The sequence below is a fragment of the Hemicordylus capensis genome, chromosome 1, assembly GCF_027244095.1.
Source record: "Hemicordylus capensis ecotype Gifberg chromosome 1, rHemCap1.1.pri, whole genome shotgun sequence".
NCBI classification, from domain to species: Eukaryota; Metazoa; Chordata; class Lepidosauria; order Squamata; family Cordylidae; genus Hemicordylus; species Hemicordylus capensis.
Window position 1 is genome coordinate 432,133,811 of NC_069657.1, and position 24,386 is coordinate 432,158,196.

General features: G+C 43.9%; 1 protein-coding gene across 5 annotated transcripts in view; it reads right to left on the bottom strand.

Annotated features, from left to right (window-relative positions):
* The window catches only part of PPP2R5D (protein phosphatase 2 regulatory subunit B'delta), a 63,188-nt gene that overhangs the window by 5,580 nt on the left and 33,222 nt on the right, over nucleotides 1-24,386 (bottom strand). For 2 of the 5 annotated variants that reach the window (XM_053313286.1, XM_053313287.1), the window contains 10 exons: nucleotides 23,692-23,784; nucleotides 21,184-21,314; nucleotides 18,417-18,476; nucleotides 17,234-17,342; nucleotides 16,077-16,130; nucleotides 9,571-9,741; nucleotides 6,497-6,624; nucleotides 5,332-5,433; nucleotides 3,950-4,022; nucleotides 1,913-2,029 (listed from right to left, as the gene is read on the bottom strand). In XM_053313286.1, coding sequence (XP_053169261.1) covers nucleotides 1,913-2,029; nucleotides 3,950-4,022; nucleotides 5,332-5,433; nucleotides 6,497-6,624; nucleotides 9,571-9,741; nucleotides 16,077-16,130; nucleotides 17,234-17,342; nucleotides 18,417-18,476; nucleotides 21,184-21,314; nucleotides 23,692-23,784 — 1,038 coding nt within the window. The remainder of the gene's footprint in view (nucleotides 1-1,912; nucleotides 2,030-3,949; nucleotides 4,023-5,331; nucleotides 5,434-6,496; nucleotides 6,625-9,570; nucleotides 9,742-16,076; nucleotides 16,131-17,233; nucleotides 17,343-18,416; nucleotides 18,477-21,183; nucleotides 21,315-23,691; nucleotides 23,785-24,386) is intronic. The other 3 variants (XM_053313288.1, XM_053313290.1, XM_053313289.1) reach the window with 3 other exon arrangements.

Here is a 24,386-nt window from a genome sequence, read left to right on the forward strand (position 1 = left end):
TTAGGGTCAGTGCCAAGTTTGAGGTAACCAGGCTGGTTCTAGGATTCTTTGTAGGCCAGATTTTGCATCTGTGGGCCCTCTTGTCATCTGCTTGCTTGCCCACCCTCTCTAGGCCAAATCCCTACCTTGGGGTTATGACAGAGAGCTGGTCTTATGGTAACAAGCATGACTTGTCCCCTTAGCTAAGCAGGGTCCACCCTGGTTCCATATGAATGGGAGCCTAGAAGTGTGAGCACTATAAGATATTCCCCTCAGGGGATGGAGCCACTCTGGGAAGAGCAGAAGGTTTCAAGTTCCCTCCCTGGCGGCATCTCCGATAAGGCTGAGAGAGATTCCTGCCTGCAACCTTGGAGAAGCCGCTGCTAGTCTGTGAAGACAATACTGAGCTAGATAGACCAATAGTCTGACTCAGTATGTGAGTCAGCTTCCTATATTCCTATGACAGGAGGCAGCAGTTCATGAATAATTCTTGTATCAAAAGCCTAGCACAAAAGCTGTCTATTCACCCAAGGTAGATAGTTTTCTCCCACTGCCATGTAATACCATGAACACAAGATATCAGGTAGGCCTGTACATACTGAAAAATGCCAGCTCCAATTCGATCCGACCCAACTGGGAAACTGTCAGGAGGGCCGATATGGCCCCCACAAACTGTCGATCTAATCGGATCAAGTTGGTTGGAACTCAACATTTTTTCAATGTTATTGGGAAAAAAGAACAAAACCCCTTCCAACATTCTGTCCCTCCCACTCTCCTGCCCTCTTTCAGTCCCCTGGTGAGAGGCAAGAAAGAGCAAAGGTCAGCCAGCAAGCTCCATGCCTTTCAGTGGCTTGAGATTTAAAGCGGGGAGGGGGGGGATCCCTTTTGTCTTTAAATGTGAAGCCTCACTGAAGGAAAGGGCCTTGTCCACTAGCTTTTCCGCTCTGGGAGTGGAGTCAGAGGTGGGTGGGGGAGAAGGGTTAACTTAACGGGGACCCACAGGATCAAAATGTCGTTCCCCCCCACCAAGGCCCTTCTTCCCCTGCCCCCAATTTCCAGGATTCAGCCCTTCAAAACCACTCCTGGAGCAGAGTCAGACAGGGTGAGTGGTCCAACAGGAATGCCAGAATTCTGACAGTTCCACAACAATAGGAGGACATTTAGTGTTCCGGCTATCGGGGACCCCTCCGGTCACTGCAGAACTCATCCTGCTAATACCCGGCAGAGGCTTATCGGACTCAACATGACACACAGCCCTAATATCTGGCCCCCACAGATCACAACACAAACTAGACTACAGTTGTGCCAAATCAGAAACTGCAAACTAATGAAGCGAACACAAAGCAGATGACTCAAGAAACTGAGCCAAGACAGAGACTGCAGGACAACACATATACGTGTAGCAAATTGTAAAGGAATTCAGCATGGAGAAGACAATCTAAAAATCATCTCAGGTTACACAATAGCTGCAAACAAGCAAAGCCCTCACTAACAGGATGGGGGGGAGAGAGAAAAAACTACACCAGTATGGTGGACACCTTGTTCCACATGGGATAAACCCACTGCGGAGAAACACACAGTTGATCTGCAATTCAGCAGCAGTTGCACAAGCAGAGTCCAATACAAAGGCAGTCCATGAGGTCTCGTAAACCACCACGATGCCTGTATGAGCTGCCACAACTGCCCATGTGCAGAAACCCTGAATTTGGAGCCAGGTGTTCCCTTCCATTGCAGCAGGTCAAGTAGACAGCTCCCAACCACTTCTACTGCCCCCTCCCACAAATGCAATCCTTAAACACCTGACCTGCCTACAGAGACAAATGCTGCAATCTGTATTTGAGAAGAGCTCCCTCGATCACTGGTTATCAAGAACCACGTGCTTTTTAAGCGACAGAAAGGCTCCTGATCCATTGGGGGTATAGAGATGAGTCACCTGCACAGCCTCCGTTTCCATCGTTTTCTTCAGTAGCTGTATGTCCTCTGCAGTGGGGGTCTCCGTCTCCATGCAATAAACAGGAGGCAAAGGTGGGGGTGCGCAATACATGGGGTACTGGAGGAACACAGCACACAGAAAAATGGAAATGCAAGCTCAGCAACTCAAGTACTGGAACAACAAATGTTTAAACACATATACAGAGATCCCCAGGTAAGTTCTATACAACACTTCCCCTTCACAGCTCAAGGTCCCTTCTGTGAAATGGCATGAGTGGATTTGGGAAATAAAAGAAAACAGACTTTGTTCCCCTAATTTGTGTCACTTCAAACGGCATGTATTCTCCTACAATAAAAGGGCTGATTGTTCAATGGTATTTAAAACTCCCATCACTCTCTTTCTCTCTATCTAGTGTCCTGTTTTTAATTTGAGAGATTTATTAGTCAGAAGCCCCAATTAAAACGAATGATGGGAAAAGAAAAATACATCCAAAAGAAGTGCCACCACTTTTTCAATGACTGTAGCCATAAGCAAATTTTCAAGTTTATCTTACATATACACCTACTGGCAAGAGAACATTTCCACTCTAAGACCATATTTTTACCAAACCCTTCAATAGTATAAATAGCATCTGAAACGTGCAAAATATGTCAGTAATGGAATCAGAGTTTTTGAACATCTTTTCTGATTCTGTTACTGACATATTTTGCATGTTTTAGATACCCTGCTTAGCAAAGGGGACAATTCATGCTTGCTACCACAATACCAGCTGTCCTCCCAATCAGTGTATATGTGAAGTTGGGGTTTTTAGCCCCAATGTGCATCATTTTACACTTACTAACACTGAACTGCATTTGCCATTTTGTTTCCCACTCCCCCAGTTTGGAGATATCCTTTTGGAGCTCCTCATAATGTTTTGGATTTCACCACCCAATGTAATATCAATTTGAACATTTGCTTATGACCATAGTAGCTGAAAAAGTGGTAACATGCCTGATTCCATTAATTACTCTGTTAGCCAAATGGGGAGTAGTTGGTATACGGAATTACCCAGATGTTCATTCCATGTACCAACCACTCCTCCTGTTTCAGGAGCTCAGTATATCTACTGAGTGCATCTCAGTATATCTTTAGTTACAGTAACTTACTAAACTATGAAGCAGGCACCTTATAACCATATTTTTAGTGAGCAAACAGAAAAATCAAACAAGATTTACAGGTGAACCCTGTTATCCGTGGTGGGGGTTCCGTTCTCTGCTACAAACATGGGTAACAGAACCGCGGATAAGAGGGCAATGGGAAATGGGGGGTGGCATTAGGTTCCGAGAGGCTGGAAAAACGTGATTTAAAATGAAAAGTGAAATAAAGTGCCCTACCGTGCTTCGTGGGTCTCCACGTGTCCAGCAAGGCCCCCCAGAAGTCCAAAATCCACCAATTTTTCACAAGGGGAAAAAGGTATTTTTTTTTTAACCAAATAAGCCACAAAATGGCTCCTTTTCACAAAATGGAGGCCAGAAATGACCTCTAAGGTCATTTCCAGCCATCTCAAAACTGCGGATACGTGGGTTTTAACCCTTCTGAATCCACGGATATTGCGGTTGAGTGGCAATTAGGCGACCACGGATAAACAGAACCAAGAATAGCGGTACTGCAATTAATGAGGTCAACCTGTATTTGCATCTGTCTTAGCTAATGCCTTAAAGTGGCACACTGGTTGGTCCGACTCTGAGCCCATCATATGGAGAAGCAACTATTATTCTAGCACTTCATAGTTCCTATGAACTAAGATAAACCTTGTTCATCTGATTATTATTTCCATTTTACAAATGGAAAACTGAAGCTGATAAGTGTCTCATATGAAATGAAGCCATGGCTAAGCAGGGCTTTAAACACAGGTCTTCATTCAATATTATTATACCCACTGCCTAAACCAAACGTAACAGTTTGCATCATGGTAAAAGTTCCTGAGCTTGCAACCTAAGAAACCAGAAGACTGACACTCCAAAACATCTAGCAACTGCTGAGAATAACCATTACCTGAGGATTTTGGCGGGCAAGCTCTTCAATCTTGTGCCACATCTCTTCTCGCTCCTTCAACCTAAAGCGCCCTCTGAAGGTGGAAAGGAATTTATATTTAGACCGAATTCTTCTATACCTCTAGAGTTCAGACCAAGTTACAACCTTCTAAACATAAAAAAGCTGGCATCCAGACCAATGATGTGCTTGCTCAATGAACACAGTTGAACTAGTGCAAGAAGATCACATTGCAAAAATAATGTGGATGCTCAAAATTGTGCTCTTGATCTACTGTGAAAGGTTTCCTGTTAAGCATGGTCATGCCATAGGTTGTGCATACACAACGCTGCTCTAGAAGGCATGCTGCAGACTTAGTGCAATTAGCTAGGCAACTGCCTTGCACTAGCAACACATTTGCACAATTGCTTAGATCAGCCAGCATTTCAGGGTGGAGAGGGGATGTCACATATCAAACCGATATTGACAGAATTCAAATCTAAATACTTCTCCTTTATCTTTACATGCTTAAACAATGCAGAAAAATACCTCTCAACACTTCCCACACATCTCACACAAGGACATGATTGCCCATCAGGGCAAACATGTCTAACTTTCTCAAGGGCAGGAAGAGTTTCACACAATGGCCCAGTACAGATAGTAATTTAAATCAAGGTAGGCAACAATCAATTGTGACTGGGGATGATGGGAGTTATAGTTCAAAAGCAGCTGAAGAGCCAAGGTTGTTTACCTTTGATCTAAACTATGGTTTCGTTTACTGTGATTCAGCCATGGCAAAATTTGGGCTTCTGTATTCTTCCTCCCTCTTCTGCATGTGAGGAGAAGAGACTGAAAGCTTCCACTTTCACTCTTGAACAAACCACTTTGTTGCTACATCTGACCATTGGAAACTGTGCTTTACTCTGACTAGTTAATTAACAAAGCAGGTCATCAAACCATGGTTGACTAACCATGGTTAGAACACACCAGTTTTCCAAGTTCAGACACAGCACCAAACTGTCGTTTATTTTTTTAAAAAGTGTTCAATCTCATCCTTTCACATATGAAGGGAGAGGGAATATATGAAACCAAGGCTGCCAGTTTGTTCATACATAAGCAAGTTCATACATAAGCATGGTTGCCTTTAATGGATCATCTAGTGATCCATTTTCCCTACAGTTTTCTACTACTGATAGAATCTCTCAGTCATTTGGGTCCTTGGCTCCTGGCTCTTTGTTTTGCTCCAGCCCTTTAAATTTCCAGTGGGATGAGATGTCTTGCTCTTGGAGGACGTTAACTTGACTGGCATAGCCTCCTTATCATTGTTGTTAGCTATGATCAAGAGGCAGGGTCATTACATTCTCAGAATTAGCTGTTAAAAGAGATTCCTCAGCCAGAACACTCACTTCTGCTTCTCTGCCTTGTATTGCTGGGTGCAGTCATCAAACAGCTTTTGATTCATCTCCATGAATAGCTTCAATGCATTGTAAATCAATCCATGGATTGTCCTGCAAAAGAAAGGAGTGGGGAATATTGAATTCAAGTGAGTCTAGAGTACATGCCCTTCTGAGGAAGAAATAATTACTAGCATCAGGACTCCAGCACCTAACATGAAAAGAAGCAAAACTTTGAGCAGTTTCAAATGCCAGAAGCATACATGCTGGTTTCCCCAAAGAAAAAATAAATAACATGAACCAACTGAGAAAGTAAACTCAGAGGACTACAACTGCTTCCATTTCCCCATAAGTGTATTCCAAGTATCTAAGAGCAGTCCTACTGGATTAGACCAAGGTCAATTTAATTCAGAAAGCTATTTTAGTAGCCATCGCCACATCTTGAGACAGCTAATGAGGTGGTCCTTTCATTTAGGTGAGATGGTCACCTTAGTCAGCAGCTTATTAGGGTGCCAGTGGGGCAGCAAGATGCCTCTCGCCATCCTCCACGCCCCCCTCTACTTCCCTCCACCACAGGAACAGCTCTTCGTCTCCTCCTCCTCACTGATGCCACCTACCTTGGGGCAGGGTGTCTACGCTTTCCCCTGCCTCCTCCCTCATGCACTGCCGGGCTGATTATGAATTTTGGCTCCTCCTCCTTTTCATAATCAGCCCTAAAGCACAAGAGGAAGGCGGGCACATGTGGTCTGTGGTGGTGGCTATTGCTTCCACAATGGAGGAGGTGGTGAGTGAAATCAAGCAGCAGTTATTACCACTCCTGCTTGAAAAAAACAGAAGGAAAAGAGGGCAAGGAGAATGCATGGATGTATGGGGGGGCAGGGGGCAGCAGCATTTGGTGCCCTGACTTGGCCCACTGGCTAAATTCCATAAATTAACTACAAGCTGTGTGAAAGACTTTCTTTTGTCTGCCTTGTATTGACTGCCAATCACTGCCCAAGCCCTTCTTCTTCTAACTGCCCAAGCCCTTCTCTTCTTCTTTGGGGCAAATATGTACAAGCAGCAACTGAACATGCCACTGAGTTGGCGCAACATTCCAGTACCACATGCTGGAAGAGTGAACCCCAAGCTCTCTCATCTGCACATTCATTCATGCTCAATGCACACAGAAAAGACTTACTTGTTCCAATGACTCTTAGAATTCTTGTAGAGTGCTGGGAACATGATGGGGAGAATTTTGGCTGCATTGTCACTGATCAAGCTCATGATGTATTCATTGTTCCAATAATACAATGCCCTCTCTGCCACCTGCACAAATAAGAGAAAATGAACAGATCGATAGATCTTCTAAAGGGGAACAGATTTGGAGGCGCAGGGACTGCTGCATATTATGAGCCCTGTGAATGAAACTGATGCATTGTCCAGTTATCTGAAATGCTACTGATTAAATCTAACTCCACAATCCAGCTTCAAGGAGACGAGGCACCATCCACAATGACCCACCCTCTGCAACTGATCGTACTTGAAACAGAGTAAGGCTCAACACCTCTGCTCAGTAATGTAGCAGATCTAAAATAATAGCATGATTACTATTACAGCTTAGCGTTTCAGCTGATTAATAAGGGTTGCATTATCCCCTGTCAAGCTCAAGACAAAAGATCAGTGGTAGAGCATTTGCTTTGCATGCATAAGGTCTCAGTGCAATCCCTGGCATCTCCAAGTAGGGCTGGGAAGACTCTGGATTGAAAACTTGGGGAGCCGCTGCCAATCAGTGAAGATGATGCCAAGGGTCTGACTCAGTATCAGGCAGCTTCCTATGTTCCAGATAGGGATGTGCACAAAACCGGTTTGCCTGGTTCGGTTCGAATTCGAACCAGGTGGGGGTGGTTTGGTTTTGGTTTTGCTCGAACCTCCCCCTGGTTCGGTTCGAATTCGAACTGGTTCAGACACCCAAAAATTGGTAGGATGGTAGCTGGCACCCAGGGGTACCTGCCACCCAAACCCCAAAGCAATTGTACAATTTTTTATGAATTTTTGAAAATTATTTCTATTTTTTTCTCATAGGATATAATGGGACTCCAACCAGCCCATTATTCCTTATTGTGGAGCACCCATGGGTGCCAACAAGCATGCAAACCCCGAAGCAATCAGACACCCCTATGATTTTTTATGAATATTTGAAATATTTTTAATTATTTTTCTCATAGGGTATAATAGGACCCCAACCAGCCCATATCCCCTATTGTGGAGCATCTAGGGGCACAAAAGTGAGGTAGGTGGTAGACAACCATGGGTGCCTACTATCCACAAAGTTCCAAGGCAATCGGACACTCCTCTGATTATTGGTGAATTTTAAAATTATTTTGGAATTCCTCATAGAGAATAATGAGGATTGCCGCAAATGTATAGCTTCACATCAGGGAGAAAGGGGTGGCCTAGAGCAGAGTGTGGTGGGTGGTAGTGCCCAAGGGGGCCAGGAAGCTATCAGAATTATTTGAAAGGAATTGGGCAAAAGGCTGATTTGTAAGTGATTTTTGAAGTTTACGCGACTTTAAGGTTTTTCTCCATAAAGAAGCATGGAGGTGTCAGCAAATGTATAGCTTCACGTCGGGCGGAAAGGGGTGTCCAAAAGCAAAGTGTGGTGGGTGGTAGTGCCCAAGGGGGGCCAGGTAGCTATCAGAATTATTTGAAAGGAATTGGGCAAAGGGCAGATTTTTAAGTGATTTTTGAAGTTTATGTGTCTTTAAGGTTAGCAATGAGAGTGGATTCATAGTTTGTCATTGAAAATCTTATATGCTACCAAAGAATCTACACTCAGAACACTTCAGAAACAACAAAACCCAGTACCCCATGGGTTAGCAACCCATGGAGGTGGTTGGCACCCTCACTCTGGGCCACCCCAGCACCCCCCAAGTGCAGTTATGGGGCTGCTGAAACCTCCATTCTTCCCTATGGAGAAAAACCTTAAAGCCACTTGTGGGGTGCTGGGGTGGCCCAGAGTGAGTCATGTTCTAGTGCAAAGAGGGTGCCAACCACCCCCATGGGTTGCTAGCCCATGGGGTACTGGGTTTTGTTGTTTCGGAAGTGTTCTGAGTGTAGATTCTTTGGTAGCATATAAGATTTTCAATGACAAACCACGAATCCACTCTCATTGCTAACCTTAAAGACACATAAACTTCAAAAATCACTTAAAAATCAGCCCTTTGCCCAATTCCTTTCAAATAATTCTGATAGCTTCCTTGCCCACCCTAGGAACTACCACCCACCACACTCCACTCTAAGTCACCCCTTTCCCCCCCGACGTGAAGCGCTACATTTGCTGCAATCCTAATTATTCTCTATGAGTAATTCAAAAATACTTTAACAATTCACCAATAATCACAGGAGTGTCCAAATTGCCTTGGGGTTTTGTGGGTGGTAGTCACCCCTGTCTGTCTACCACCCACCCTGCTTTTGTGCCCCTAGGTGCTCCACAATAGGTGATATGGACTGGTTCTGGTCCCATTATACTCTATGAGAAAAATAATTGAAAATATTTCAAATATTCATAAAAAATCGTAGTACTGTCCGATTGCTTCAGGGTTTGGGTGGTTGTTGGCACCCATGGGTGCTCCACAATAAGGTATAACGGCCTGGTTCGAGTCCCATTATACCCTATGAGAAAATAATAATAATAATTTTCAAAAATTCATAAAAAATCGTACGAGTGTCCGATTGCTTTGGGGTTTGGGTGGCAGGTACCCCTGGGTGCCAGCTACCATCCTTCCAATTTTTGGATGTCCGAACCGGTTCAAATCGAACCACCCCCTGGTTCGGTTCGAATTCGAACCTGCAGCTCGAACCTGATGGCTGGTTCGGTTCGTATTCGAACCACCCTGGTTCGAATTCGAACTGGTTCGCATATCCCAGATGCCTAAAATTGCCCTCCTACCACATGTTCTACCACCTTTCCAAGGAAGATGAAACTGGACACAGGTCTAATGTCAGCCCGATTCTCCCTGCAAAACTTCTTGACGGATTCTTTATAGCCTATTATCTTCTTAAGATTATGGTCATCCTCAAAGGGCTCTTCCTTTGTGCAACTGTAAGAGGTTATCTTGGGTTAGGAATGTGTGCTTTGCAAATCCACCAGCTACAATGTTCACTGCAGAACAGCCTACTTTTGTATACTAGCATGCTTGGGAATCCCCATGTGCCACTCTGAATAGGAACAGAGCCTAAAGTGGACGCCACCTCCCCACGCCATGGACCCACCTGGAAGTGCGGGCTGGAGACACACTTGGCCAGCTGCCTGAAGAGAGGTTCCATCACCTTCACAAACTCAGAGGGCTCAATGACATCCAATATTTCCTCCAGCTCATTGAGGAACATAACTTCCTTGGGACTGTGCGTTTTGGGCCAAAACTTCAGCAATCCCATAATCACCTGAATGGGCAGAGAAAACAGTTTGGGCACATCTGCCGGCGATACCTGCTCAGGCCAGTGGCAGGTAAGAGTGACGCTGAGGGCACCAAGTACCTCTAAAAAGTGGTCATCAGCAGTACCACCAGCACCTGCAAGCCACCCGGAGCAGCAGCATGCCACCCAGCATCCCATGAGGTGGCAGCTGCAGCTGTGATACTCACCTGGCCACTGCTGCACATGAGCGGATGCCATTTGCATTGCTGACCACGCAAATAGCCCCTGCGCATACGCAGAGAGCAAGTGAGTGTCGGAGCTGCGGCAGCTGCCATGTGGGATGCCGGGCGGGGCACTGCTGTTCGCGGTGGCTTGCAGTGCCAGCAATACCCCCAGTGATCACTTTTTAAAGGTACTTCTTGCTGCCACGCCAGCACCGCCCTCACCGGCTGTCCCTGGCTCAAGTGTTATAAAAAGCAGGGATGCTGTACATTTAGCTTTCCCCAAGAGAGCTCTCAGAAGCTCCACTCCCCCACTGTCCACCATTATGGTGTTTTCCTGCAGAAATTAATGCTGTACCTGTGAACAGATTGCTCATGGGATGGAGAATGCTGGGCGCTCAGCATTCTAATCACGGAAAGAATCTGCCTCAGGTTACAACATTTCTCTCTGCAGGCAAACACCAGAACTATGGATAGTGAGGCACAGAGCTTTATAGTGTACTCACTGGGTGCAAGGACTGCAGCCTTGCTTTTTTATAACACCTGAACAGGACTGTAGTCTATCCTCTTAAAGTCCAGAGAAATCTCAGTAGGAAATTATTAGCTACCTCAAGTATCATTATACATAAACAGATACTTGTGGAACACTGCTGACATACAAAACTACCAGTAAGTTTTCATCTGCTTTTCGATGGGACAAATAATTCAGCTTCACTCCCACTGTACCCCACAGCCTCCCATCTTTTCAAAGAGTCCTTGTTTCTCTTCTGCTACAGTTAATAATAGTTGTTTACATGGTGCTTTAGAGTATTCTTTAAAAAATTCTACACATGATCACTGTAATCCTTACAACAGCCCTGTAAGGTAGATCACTCTTGTTACCCGGACTGCAGAGGGAGTCTGAGAGTGAGAGACAGCAGCTTGCCCAAGGGCTCTTCATGGGTTCAGAGTCAGGTGAGAAGTAGGGGCTTTATTTTTATTTATTTATTTAAAATATTTATACCCCGCCCCTCCAGTGCACTACTGCTCGGAGTGGCTTACAACAATAAGATAGACACAGATACAAGTAATAAAACTAAACAAAATTTTAAAATAAAGTTAGATTAAAAACAATTATTAGGTTCAAATTAAAACTGAAAATTATAAAAAGCTCAAAGAAGCTAAAGAACCCACCAGATATAACAAAATAAAAATGGAGCATTAAAAAGCCTCCTTAAAAAGGTGTGTTTTAAGGTGTGTGTTTTTAAAAACACTGAGGGAGACGGCTTCTGGTTCCTTACACCACACTATGCCACAGAAGTTTCCAACACTTGTTTTAGTACATCTTCTGAATTTTGTAAGTTTATCCATTCTTCATTTTTTCTCCACTTGCCTCCTGCTGTCTTCCTCCCTCCTTTAAAAACTGGAAAACCCACAGAGAATGTACATATTCTGTAGGCTCTTGATTGTTTTAAAGAGCTAAACAAATGCTTGTAATCAGAAAAACAGATAGATCATGTAGAGTTGATTTGTACAGTGTGACTTATAATTAGTGCAGCATACGTGAGTTCCAGGCACAGAGAATCACAGAGAGCTCTGCATATAAGGTTATTGTATTCCAGAAATAACCTACAACAGCAGCAGCAGCTTTTAAAGCAACACTTTGAAATGCAGTGTCACATGACAGAGAATAGCAGTTTCACTGGCTGTGTTCACACAATCACAGCTATCCTTTTAAGGAGTCTCTGAGCCCTGCGGAGCTGACTGTGAGAACCCAGAATTTCTGGGCAATCCTGGACAAACAACTGTGGTTAACCCGCATTTAAATGGGATAAATAACTAGGACGTGAATGCAGCCACTGGGAGGTTAAAAATGGAAGGCATTGTTGTGCTTACTAAGACTGCAAGCTTTAATCACGTTAACTAGTAGAATAATCAAATAAAACTATAGTTGATTCATTGGAGGTAGCCACTTTCAATAAACAAGGGCACATTTTCATCAATGAGTTTGAGGATTTAGGGCTCAGTTCCTTGCCTTATTATTTGGTTTTGATGTGCAACCAGGAAAAGAAAAGAAAAGAAAGATAGGCTTTCCTTCTAACAGTAACTGCTAGCCTTTGTTTACTGAATAGTAGGTTTTGTGGGTTATGAGAGCAGACATAATTTAGCAGCTAAGAGACTGAGCTGCAATTCAGGATTTTTGTGGTTCAAACCTCACCTCTGGCATGAGCTCACTAGGTGGCCTTAGGCAAACTACTCCCTCTCACACACAAGCCCGCATCTGCATTACAGGGATAACAATACTGCCTTACAGGTAAGGATTACATCACATCTGAAAATACCTTGAAAGCTCTATACAAATGCCAGGGGTGGCTCAAGATCTTGTGGTGGCTGAGGCCAGGCATCAAATGCCACTCTGCCCCACAACCCTGCCAACCCCCTTTCAAAACTGACCCTTCCAAGCTTGAAAGTGGCACGAGGGACAGCCAAGAGGGAAGGTTGCCAGCAGTCTCCTCTTCTCTCCTCCTGCTCCTTGCAAGGTTTGCAAAGAGTGTGAGGAGTAGGGATGTGCACAAATGTTTCGGCAGGGCAGGGAGTGGCACCTTAGGCAGGAGCAAAGCAGGACCTGCTCGCCTGCCGCCCTGGCACTTTTCCAGGCATGGTGCTGCGTCGCTCAGAAGTCCATGCACAGTCGAGGGGCTTCATCCAGCAGTCTGCGCACGGCGATGGGACACACATGGCCACCGCGCATGCACGGTGGCCATATGCACAGTCAGCATGGTGTGGCTGACCACGCACATGACCACTGCTCATGTGCGCCCCACCGCCACACGCAGGCTGCTGGATATAGCCCCACGGCCACACACACGGACGTCTGAGTGGCACAGTGCCATGCCTGGAAAAGCGGTGGGGCGGCGGCGGAGCAGGTAAGGACTTGCTTTACTCATGCTTAAAATTTACCCCTCCCCACCCTGCCAAGTCGATTCATGCACATCCCTAGTGAGGAGCGGCACTCCCTGAAAAGCTTGAAAGGGTCAGAGCAGTCCCAAAGAGCTACTCCAATAGGAGCGGAGCAGCTTGCTGGCACCCCAATAACCTCCCATTTGAGGTGACTGCGTCACCTTGTTTCATGAAAGGGCTACCCCTGACAAATGCCAATTATTTTCATCATTATTGTGTTCTCATACTTTCTTCTGTACCTTAAAATGGCAGTGGTTTTGGAAAGATATACATTTAACCCAACAAAGAATTATGTGGCAACTCAAGACCAGCACATTTATTGTAGCATAAGCTTTCGTGGACTACAGTCCACATCATCGGATGCATGAAGTGAACCCTCAGCAGGCAAGTATATATGTTCTCTATAAATTGGTATAAGGAAAAGAAAAATGAAAACGGGTTGCTGCCCACTTGACGAGGTCATCTGAGGGGGCTCTGCTCTGCGTGTCGACAATGAGGGAGGCTCAGCTGTTGTGTACACAGGACAGGGCCTTCTCTGTTGCTGCCCCCAAACGCTGGAATGCTCTCCCAGTGGCTATTCGCTCCTCGGTCTCCATCAGAGTTTTTAGAAAGCGTGTGAAATCTTGGCTTTTTACCCAGGCTTTTATGTGATTGTCTCCTCTGCTGCTTCTTTGTATTCTGTATGTTGTTTTATGCATTATTTTAAAATCTTTTTAGTCAGATTTGTTTTTATATTTTAGCTTAATATTTTCATTGTGTCATTTTTATAGTCTTGTTTTTAATTCTTGTATGAACCACCTTGAGATTGTTTTAATGAAAGGTGGTACACAAATCTAACTAGATAGATAGATAGATAGAAGGTAAAGTCCAGTGTAACAGCGGAATTAGAATTTATAACAATGTTTGATTCTATTGTCTGTGGTCTGAATAAGGACCAATTATTTCTATTACATTACAGAGTTAATTAATTTAGCACTGCTAGGAGGATACTGACCTTGCTAATTACTGTGGTTGTGAATTATCACTGTGTTTATTTCGTATACTTTGAAGCTCATTACAACATCAGGGCTTTTGCATTTCCTGTCCTTTGATTTCCCTGGTTTCAATTCTTTTTCTATATACACACATATCATCACACACACCTGCCTCCTGAGAATTACACTCGATGCATCTGATGAACTGGACCGTAGTCCACAAAAATGGATACCACTGTAGAAGTCTTTAAGGCATCAAAAGACTCTGTTGTTTTTGCTGCTACAGACTAACACAGTTACCCCTCTGGAAGTGATGGACATTCAACTAATCGATAATTTAAATTTTTTAAATAACAATTTTAAAATTTGGTTAAATTCTGTTAAAGGCCAGATTACCAATTGCCAAACCATTCTCTAAATAATTGAAACACGTAGTATTTTCCCTCTATGCTTATCCTCATCCTCTTTCAGACACTACTAACTCTCTCAGCTAGTTCAGCTTTCGTAGTCTTGAACAGCAAGACAAATCCTGTAATCTGCAGACAATCTTCTGGTTTGATTACACAGTTCAGCAGCACTAACTGAGGTATCTTTTTCCTTAAACGTCTACTCTTTCAAAGTAACACGCCAAGATTACTCTGCACTGGCTTGGCCTGATTTTCAAGAACGCAGTAAGGTTTGACGATAGCACGTCCTAGTGACAAGCAAGGCTTTATAGGGCTTCTGTGAAGTATGTCATCATGCAGAACACAGAGAGTGCTTGCATGTTCTGACCTATTTCCTATTCACAAATCAAAATTAGTAGTAATTCCAGTATTTTGAGAAGCATGGTGGGTCCATCAAAATTCAAAAAAGGTATGAGGAATGACTACGCCCCACAAATTGTTCTACCTGCTTGCTTTTGGGTCTGAGTTTCAAATAGAAGATGAGAGCCTGAAAAAACAGCAAGATAACTCCTTATTATACTATGAAGTTTAGGAATGCTGAAAAATGACACCTGCCAAGCGTCTTATGAATACAACTAGTCTCAGCATCAGCATTCATGAGTGATGGGGCAAAGTGCTTAAGAATATATAAAGATGCCTTATACTCAGGATGGACATTTTTCTGCAGAAAATTTCCCATATCATCAACAATTCCAGAAAGTTTCCCACTGTTCTATTTCTTCATGGAGAGTTTTCCATTTCTGAAAATGGACTGTTCCATAAAATTAATCAGTGACAGGGAGAAGAAAAGGGAGAACCAAAGAAGATAAAACACGCCAGAAATGGGAGAGAGATGTACCATAGATGAGATAGGGAAAATAAAAAGAGAATAAATAGAAATATAGAAAAACTTTAGGTAAGCGGAGGCAAGACACACAGGAAGAGAGTCAACCAGGCATATCCTGAGGAGAGATGGGAACCCTTCTGGAAATATATAGAAGATGGCAAGGACCCAACCAGTGTTCCCTCTATCAGAAATTTCCAGCTGTTGACTACAACTCCCAGAATTCCCAGGGGCAATGGCTTTTGCTTGGGGATTATGGGAGTTGTAGTCAACAACATCTGGGAATCCCTGTTAGAGGGAACACTGGACCGAACGCATGACCCTAATACACTAAATTACATTTATTCTGGGTGAGTGTTCATTTGCAGAAGCCAGCTGACTTTATTCTTTATGTTTAAAACTGGTCATGTAATTGAACTATGCAGGGGAAATTGATGCTATAATTATGTGCCATTCTTATTCTATAATACGATACCAACCTATCATTATACTTTGTTGGGGGGGGGTTAATAAAGCATAAAAAGCCCCCCAAAACTAGTTTTTGCTGGCTGAGAATAAAGAATTAGGCTATTTATTTTAAAAAGAAGACGACTGAGATTCTGGGTGGGAATATGGGGAGTGGAGCTACCGCCAAAACTCTCAAAGGTATAGCTGTGGAAATGTCCATACTGGGTTCTGTGCAGCTGCATTTCCCATGCGTGTGATGAGTCTGTTGTTGTCTGGTCAACAGAGTAATACTTTCTGTACTTATGACTCCATCATCTCCAGAATCCTTGCACTGAAGAGCACCCTCTCCTTTATTGATAGCCACCGGTGGATCCAGCATGGCCTTGATATCTACCTCCTTCTAGTGTAGTCAAGGTGACTTTGCCACTAAACTATCTACCTATGATACCGTGAAGGTTAAGAACCATGAAGATCTAAAGAGCCAATCTCAACATTACATGGCCGTACTTACCGGCTCAGTCAAGCTGCTATCTTTCTCCAGGAACTGCACAACACAATATGCCAGCTGCAGGAAGAACACAGTACGGTTAGAACTTCAGGGACGGGCATAATGAGATTCCAAACACATGGAAATACGACAGAGGCAGACAGCAAGACTGGAAGCAGTATCTGAAGCGTGAATGTCAGCCCTTGGTTAGGCAGCACATCACATCTGAGCAGAAGAGTACAACTGGAAACCAAGTGTGACCTAACTTGCTAACTAAGGCTGTAATCCTAGGCATGCTTACAATATTTATTCATTTATCTATCTAGATTTGAATACCGCCTGATATGTACATCTCTGGGCGGTGTACAAATTTAACATGGGAGTAAGTTCCACAAAGTTCAGTTGGACTTACTTGCATTTAAGAAAAGAAAATCACACTGTACATATGTTTTTAGACTGACTATGCCTTGAAGTAACCTTGAATTCTGGACCCTCTTGTCCCAAGACACCACTGCTCTCTGAACCCAAGTCTATCCGCCTTGGTTTTCATTTGAATGAGAGACTACATTTGAGCATTGTGAGCATGGAGAGGGTTCCAAGTTCCCTCCCTGGCATCTCCAAGATAGGGCTGAGAAAGACTCCTGCCTGCAACCCTGGAGAAGCCACTGCCAGTCTGTGTAGACAATCCTGAGCTAGATGAACCAATGGTCTAACTAGGTATATGGCAGCTGCCAATGTTCCTTTGTAAATTCCCTTTTTTTGCACAACGGTGTGATCTTCTTAAACTAGTGCAACTTTGCTCATTCCATAAGTGTTTTGCTAGTCAGCCAGTGAAAGCGAGGAGTGTGAAAAGCGCTCTAGCTGAACATTGCAAGGGAAATCCAGAATACATCGCAACAACAGACCCAAATTAAAAACTAAATATTTATTTTAAGTGTTTTAAATGAAACTGTTGTGTGTACTAACTAACCTGGAAATATCAGCCTTCAAAGAGTAAGCAACAGAGGGAGTGGGGGAGAATTGTTTTGATTCCTTGTTTGTGTGTTTTTGAAAATTCAACAACAGAGAAAGCTTTAAAAAAAACAACACACGCAGCCACCGTTCCAAGAGTAATTGATAAACTGGGACTGTCTGTCTTTTCAGGCCACACACAATAGGCTTGCCATGTTAACTGAACTTACCTGTGGATGGTAGACGCTCAGGGATTTCACCTTGTGCAGTGGTAGCAAGACTCGGATGAGGAACATCTTATGCTCCTCCTTCAGGGGCAAAGCAAACCCATTGATTATACTGTGGAGAAGAGAAGAAATTGTAAACATCCGGGTTCGTACATTTGTGTGTGCGCACGCATATGTGTATATACAAAACTGTTCCCACACTCCACCTTGCTGTTGCCACATCACCAGGAAATCCTGCAGGAAACATCTGCAGAGCTCCCAGAGAAGGCAGTTTCACAGTTCCAAGAAAGCATACTATGAATCTGCTTAGCAGCATGAAAAAAACCAACCCCACAGAAATTTCATGCAACTGCCTAGACAATAATCACCTTTCCCTGCCAAGGTGCCTTCCACATTATTATCATTTCTTGTTTACACAGTCAGACAGGTGTTATTGACTGGTTTGTTTTATCCAGACATCGAGTCCTTCCCAAGGACCTGGGATGGCTGAATTTTATTGTCAATGTTGTTGCTCTTGTTATAGATATCGTTGCAGAATATAGGCTGTTCCCAGTAAAGCTGCTTTTTGTAATTGGCTGATGGTGATTTCTGTGGCCCCTATGGTGTTGAGGTGCTCTTCAAGGTCTTTTGGAACTGCACCCAGAGCACCAATTACCACTGGGATTATTTTGGTCTTTTTCTGCTACAGCCTTTCAATTTCAATTTGTAGATCTTTGTATTTTGTTACTTTTTCTCTTTCTTTTTCTTCTATTCTGCTATCCCCTGGTATTGCTATGTCGATTATTTTGACTTGTTTTTCTTTCTTCTCGACTACAGTTATATCTGGTGTATTGTGTGGCAGATGTTTGTCTGTTTGTAGTCGGAAGTCCCATAATATTATTATTATTGTTGTTGTTAACAACAACAACAACAACATTAATTCGATTTCTATACCGCCCTTCCAAAAATGGCTCAGGGCCGTTTACATAGAGAAACAACAAACAAACAAGATGGATCCCTGTCCCCAAAGGGTTCACATTCTAAAGAGAAACATAAGATAGACACCAGCAACAGTCACTGGAGGTACTGTGCTGGGGGTGGATAGGGCCAGTTACTCTCCCCCTGCTAATTAAAGAGAATCACCATGGTAAAAGGTGCCTCTTTGCCTAGTTAGCCACATAATGGAAAGAAAGAAAAATGCTCTTACCTCCCTAAAATCTCTAGCAGTTCTGCAATTCCATTATGGTGCTCTGTCTCATAGATAAACCTGAGTGGAGAGAGGTTTACTGTCAAGAAGAGAACGCAGACTTCCAAGAAGTTGATTCTATGAAGACAGGACTGTTATGTTTTTCTGCATCAAAAGGAGTCCACGTTCTGCTTTGGGGAAACCCAAATTCTGCTACTGCTTTGATTTGCTTGATTTACTCGACTTCCAAATTAGGGTACTCAGATAAGAGCTGAATGTTTCTGGAAAGGGCTTCTGTGACTATGGGAATGCAACCTTAAGAATGGGCGAAGCTTTTAGAGAGTAGGATCCCTGGTCCACCTAGCCCAGCACTGTCTACATCAGAGAGTCTCAGCCTTGAGTCCCCAGATGTTCTCGGACTACAACTCCCAACATCCCCATCACTGTGGCTGACTATGATGGGGCTGTAGTCCAAAAACATCTTGGCACCCAAGCTGAGAAGTCCTGGTCTACACTGACACAGCACACAACTAATGCACAAGTCTTTCCCAGCCCTGCTGGCCAGGGTCCTTTTAGCTGGAGATGTCAGAGACTGAACCAGGGCTTTCTGCATCCAAAGACTGTGCTCTGCCAATCGGTTGCAGCCCCTCCCTTGTTCCTAGATGCACATTCAAAAGTCAGGGGAAAGGGAAGGAAGCTGTTCTAGAAGCCCCGCCAACTGCCTGAAGCTCTGCTTCTGAGCCTTCCATCAGGTACTGCCCACTTATTTCCTTCTAGGGACAGAACTAAAACCAATAGGTTGAAACTACAAGGCAGCAGATTCAGACTAGATATTAGGAGAAATTTCCCAATGGTAAAAGCTATTAAGACAGTGGAACAACCTGACTCATGCAGTGGCTGACTTCATCTTGTGGTAGCAAGCATGACCTGTCCCCATAGCTAAGCAGGGTCTGCACTGGTTGCATATGAATGGGAGACTTGATGTGTGAGCACTACAAGAGATTCCCCTCAGGGGATGAAGCCGCTCTGGGAAGAGCAGAAGGTTCCAAGTTCCCTCCTTGGCGGCATCTCCAAGATAGGGCTGAGAGAGATTCCTGCCTGCAACCTTGGAGAAGCCGCTGCCAGTCTGTGAAGACAATACTGCGCTAGATAGACCAATGGTCTGACTCAGTATATGGCAGTTTCCTATGTTCCCCTTTGCTGGAGGTTTCCCCAACATCTCTCAGGGATACTGTTAAAAAGATGAATACGACCAATATTTATATATCGCTTTTCAACAAAAGTTCCCAAAGCAGTTTACAGAGAGAGAGAGAGAGAGAGAGAGAGAGAGAGAGAGATTTACAGGAGGAGAACGCCGGGCTGCCACCACCCACGGCTTCAGCCAGACCCCCAGATGCTGATTCCCCAATCACACTCAGGAGCCCCTGGCCACTCCCAGGATTTGCTGGGAACCTTGCTCAGGGTCCCCAACACACCATCACGATCAAGCTTGTGAAGTCCTTCACCAACACCATAAAGGTGCTCGCCAAGCTGCCAGGAACCTGGAGCCTAGTAGGTCTCCTCAAGAGGAAGATAACAGCAGCTCTGTCACTCTGCAGGAGTAAACTTTGTTTGCAACTCCAGCAAAGCGACATGGTCCTTCCCAAGGATATTAAAAGGTACTTCCTCTTCCTGGTCAGTTGCTGGCTACAACTGATTTGCTCCCCAGGTTCTCTTGCTCTCTCAAGTTTAGAAACCTCCAAATTCCTGTCTAAATTGATCCAATCTCCGCCTAGCTGCAGTCCTTTGACTCTGTGCAGAGAACCTGGCCTCTGCTACTCCTGGACAGACTTCCTGCCCACAGTTCTGTGACTGTGGTTCCAGTGGAGTTCCTGACTGCTCAGCCCTGTCTCAGCCCTAGACCTGACACCCAGTAAGCCTTCCAAGACTGGCATACGACACTGTGGGAGAATCCAGAATTTCAGGGCAATCCATTAACCAACATTGAACCAGGATAGAGACCCAAGATTGAATCCAGAGTGGTTTGACCAGGATTGCTCTGAAATTCTGGGTTCTCGCAATCAATTCTACAGGGCTCACTAATCCTGATTAACTCTTTAACCGAGATCCTTGTGGTTGTGTGAGTGCAGCTAAGGTTGTGCAATACATTGTGCAATGTTGTGCAACTTGTCAACCTCTCCCACTAGCTAGCCCAATAAGTAGCCTGGAACAGAAGTTCCTTTCTTAGCGCAACATCCATGCACTACGTCCTTGCACTACTGCAACACCATTACACTAGCATGACACTAACTGGGAAGCAGCCCATTACCCATACTGCCCTGGCAGATAACTTTTCAGGAACAGGGATGCAAGAATGTCAGGGACAACTATTAACCATAACCCCAACCCTACTGCACAGAACTGGCAGGAGTGACGGGTTGCCAATGCAGCAGTTCTTTTAAAGGATTCCCCAAATAGGAAAGGTCAGGCCAACTGTTTGTCTAGTCTACTATTCCACAGCCAAACACAACTTATTCTTCCAAATAAACCAATGGGAAAGAGAACAAAGGGACTGTTCTTGCTCTTGGATTTTGCTGGATGTTTTGGAAATGTCACATTTTAAAATGAAATTCCCCAACTTCCCTAATAGTCATGCAGTTGATGGCCCATAATCTGTTCTAGTTATAGACTAGAGTTATAGGGATAAAGAGGAACCAAAGGACCTCCTTACTGAGCCCTTGAGCCAAGGTACAATTCTCCATCTGTAAATGTTCTGGAAGATTAACCATCACTCAAAACCAGTACTTACCTGTAAAATATGTTGTTGATCTGCCGCCTTATATATGCTCGGAGGCCCAAAAACTTTCCATAAATCCTATGCAAAATGGTCTTCAGAAAGTCTCGCTCTCTGGGATCTTCACTGTCAAACAGGTCCAGCAGCTGTGGAAGAAAGATCTAGTCAGCCCTCATGAAAAACAAAACATCTGCCGACACCTTTTTGCATTATAACAATGCTACAGACTGGGTCCCCAGGAATGGTCTGAGGGCATGTGACAGAAGCACTTTGCTGAAGCTAAGCAGGTCTAGGTCTGGTAAATGCCTGGAGGGGTAACTAACTGGGGACTCCAAGGAATCTACCTTGAGTTTCTACAATGGAAAAAAGGCAGGATATAAATGAAAGAAAATAAATAAAGTTGTGATGTTCCCACACTTGCAGGGCCTTGTGTTAATAAACCGAAGACCAGAACAGCTGGGAGATGTTAGTGTGTATATGTAATAGGAACATAGGAAGCTGCCATATACTGAGTCACACCATTGGTCTATCTAGCTCAGTACTGTCTACACAGACTGGCAGCGGCTTCTCCAAGGTTGCAGGCAAAGATCTCTCTCAGTCCTATCTTGGAGATGCCAGGGAGGGAACTTGAAACCTTCAGCTCTTCCCAGAGCGGCTCCATCCCCTGAGGGGAATATCTTACAGTGCTCACACTTCTAGTCTCCCATTCATATGGAACCAGGGTGGACCCTGCTTGGCTAAGGGGACAAGTCACGCTTGCTACCACAAGACCAGCTCTCCTCCCTAATGATTGTTTTTAAAAGGATTGATTTGTGGATTTTATTCTTATTGTTGTGCACCGTCCAGAGCTGTTTGGATGGGGTGGTATGTGTGTGTATATGTATGTATGTATAAATATTAATATAGACTGTAAGTACCATGACAGTGAAGGTTTTTGAGTCATACAGAATAGCCCACAAGCATGTGATTGTTTTGTGTACTTGATATGGTATATATTTTCCAACCATAGCAGAATAAGACTTATGAAGCAGCTTGCGGGCATTTATAATAATAATTCTTACTGAACCAGACATGGGAGAAATACTGTCAGGGGTCAAGGAAGCGCGGGCCAGAAACAGGTAGGGCAACACTCCACTTGCGGGCAGCCCACCCACCCACCCACTGCTGTTTCCAACACAATCAGGATGGCAAGATTAAGAAGGAGATATAAGAGGTCTGATGCCAGCATGTTGGCAGCAGAGGGAAAGGAAAGGGGTGAGATCTTGCAGGGGGGGAAAGTTGCATGAGATGGGAGCTCCTCCTCCAAAAGAGATAACTGACCCTCTCAGGGGCTATTTAAACAAGCAGGAGCTATTTAAACAAGCAACGGGGGCCCTGGAAGTGTCAGGGGAGTGTCCTGATATTCCCAGGACAAGGGAGAGCCTGAGGAGCCTCAGGACACCCAAGGCCACTGCAAAGGCTCAGCCCAACCAAAGAGATGGGGATCTGGGTGCTAGAACCACCCTGCGACCTTCCAGCTCTGAGGCCCTCAGGGGACCCAGTGCGATAGGGGCAGGCCACAAGCCTCATCAGATACCTAACCTGAACGTGGCCAATTGAGAAACCTCAATTTTCCAGAGTCTGATATTCCAGATTTTGGATTTTCCGGACAGCATTTGCAGACCTGGAAGTTCATTTTGTTTCCTCATTCTGTTCTTGACTGCCATCCTGGGCATATGCTGTGTGACCTTGTAAAGAAAAATCACTTTCTGTGTCACAATAAGCATTTTGTGTGGTAGTGTACCAACTTTTTTCGTTGTCCACTACCTTCCATGTCCCAAAAGCTGTGTGTTTGGTGTTGTGAAAACTTATTTCAGCAACTTTTGAGACCAAATGTTTTTTGTCTTATTTTTCCAGAAATTGCCTAGTGTGAACTGACCTTCCCCACAATTAGTATGGAATATCAAGGTTTCTCATTCTGAAAGTTATTCATTTTCTTTGGCCAGGGCAAATACACTTTTAATACATCAAGAGCCCAAAAAACCGTTTTTTGGTACTACACATTCATATAACAAATCAAAAAACAGATAACAAACCCCAGCACCTCCCCATCCCACAAAAAAACTCAAATAAATCCTAAACACCTACATTTTAATCATCTGTTCATACATACATACGCACAAACAAACACATAAGCCAACATTCAGTGTTGATCTGCAGTTCAGAGAAAACAGAATACAACCCAAGAATAAATCATCCATGAGTCTTTTTAGGACAACTGTTGCTTAAATGAATAAGTACTGCAGAACTGCACAATCAAGAAGTTGGTTGAACAAAGGATGCTTTCTTAAGATATCACTTCTCACACTTACGGTGTTTATGGGTTCTCAATGCAGTTTTGGGCCAGATCTTCTACACTTTCATACCCCATAACTACCTCCTCTTTCAATTCAAACACAAAGTGACGTGAAAATGCCCAAACTCTCATTAAAGAAAACAGCATGGGATCAAAAGGAAGATGGAAAGGAAGCTATAACTACTTACTGACAGTACAAATTTCTGGTCAATATATTTCTTGGCTATGTTTGGTTGGAAGTCTGGCGACTCCAGAAATCGCAGAAAAAATTCATACACTAGCTAAAAGGGGAGAGACAGAGAGAGTATTATTTACAAAGTACAAGACTGGTGATTTCTACTGGTAGGAAAGCAGCAAGTACACAGTTCCCAACTATTTGCAATGTTAATCTAACCATACATAACTCCCCACTCCCTTTATCGCAATGAGATTACAACAATGCATAAAACATGATTGAGGATAGTAATAATATATGTGAGTATGACAGAAAAAGGGCGGGGGGAACAATCCCTTAAAGATAACTTTAACATAATAAGGTACAACCAACAGAGGAGAGAAAGGGGGGCAGAGCACCTACTTAAAAGGATATATATCTTATGTTTCAAAACAAACAGTTCACTAAAATTCGACCAAATAGCTGAACATTCCTCTTCTTTACCTTGCCTGGGGCATGGGTGGGAGGTGACCAGTTCAAATACTGTCAAGGAACACATGTCAGTTATCCAAAGTTTCAGTTCAGGAATAAATGTGTCCTTCCAGTGTTATATTATAATCATTTTGGTGACCCCACCACAAGCGCCAAGAACCCACAATTCTTGATGTAATGCTAGATTCCATATGCTGGGGATGTACCCAACAAAACAAGAATGTTCTTGACAGGCAA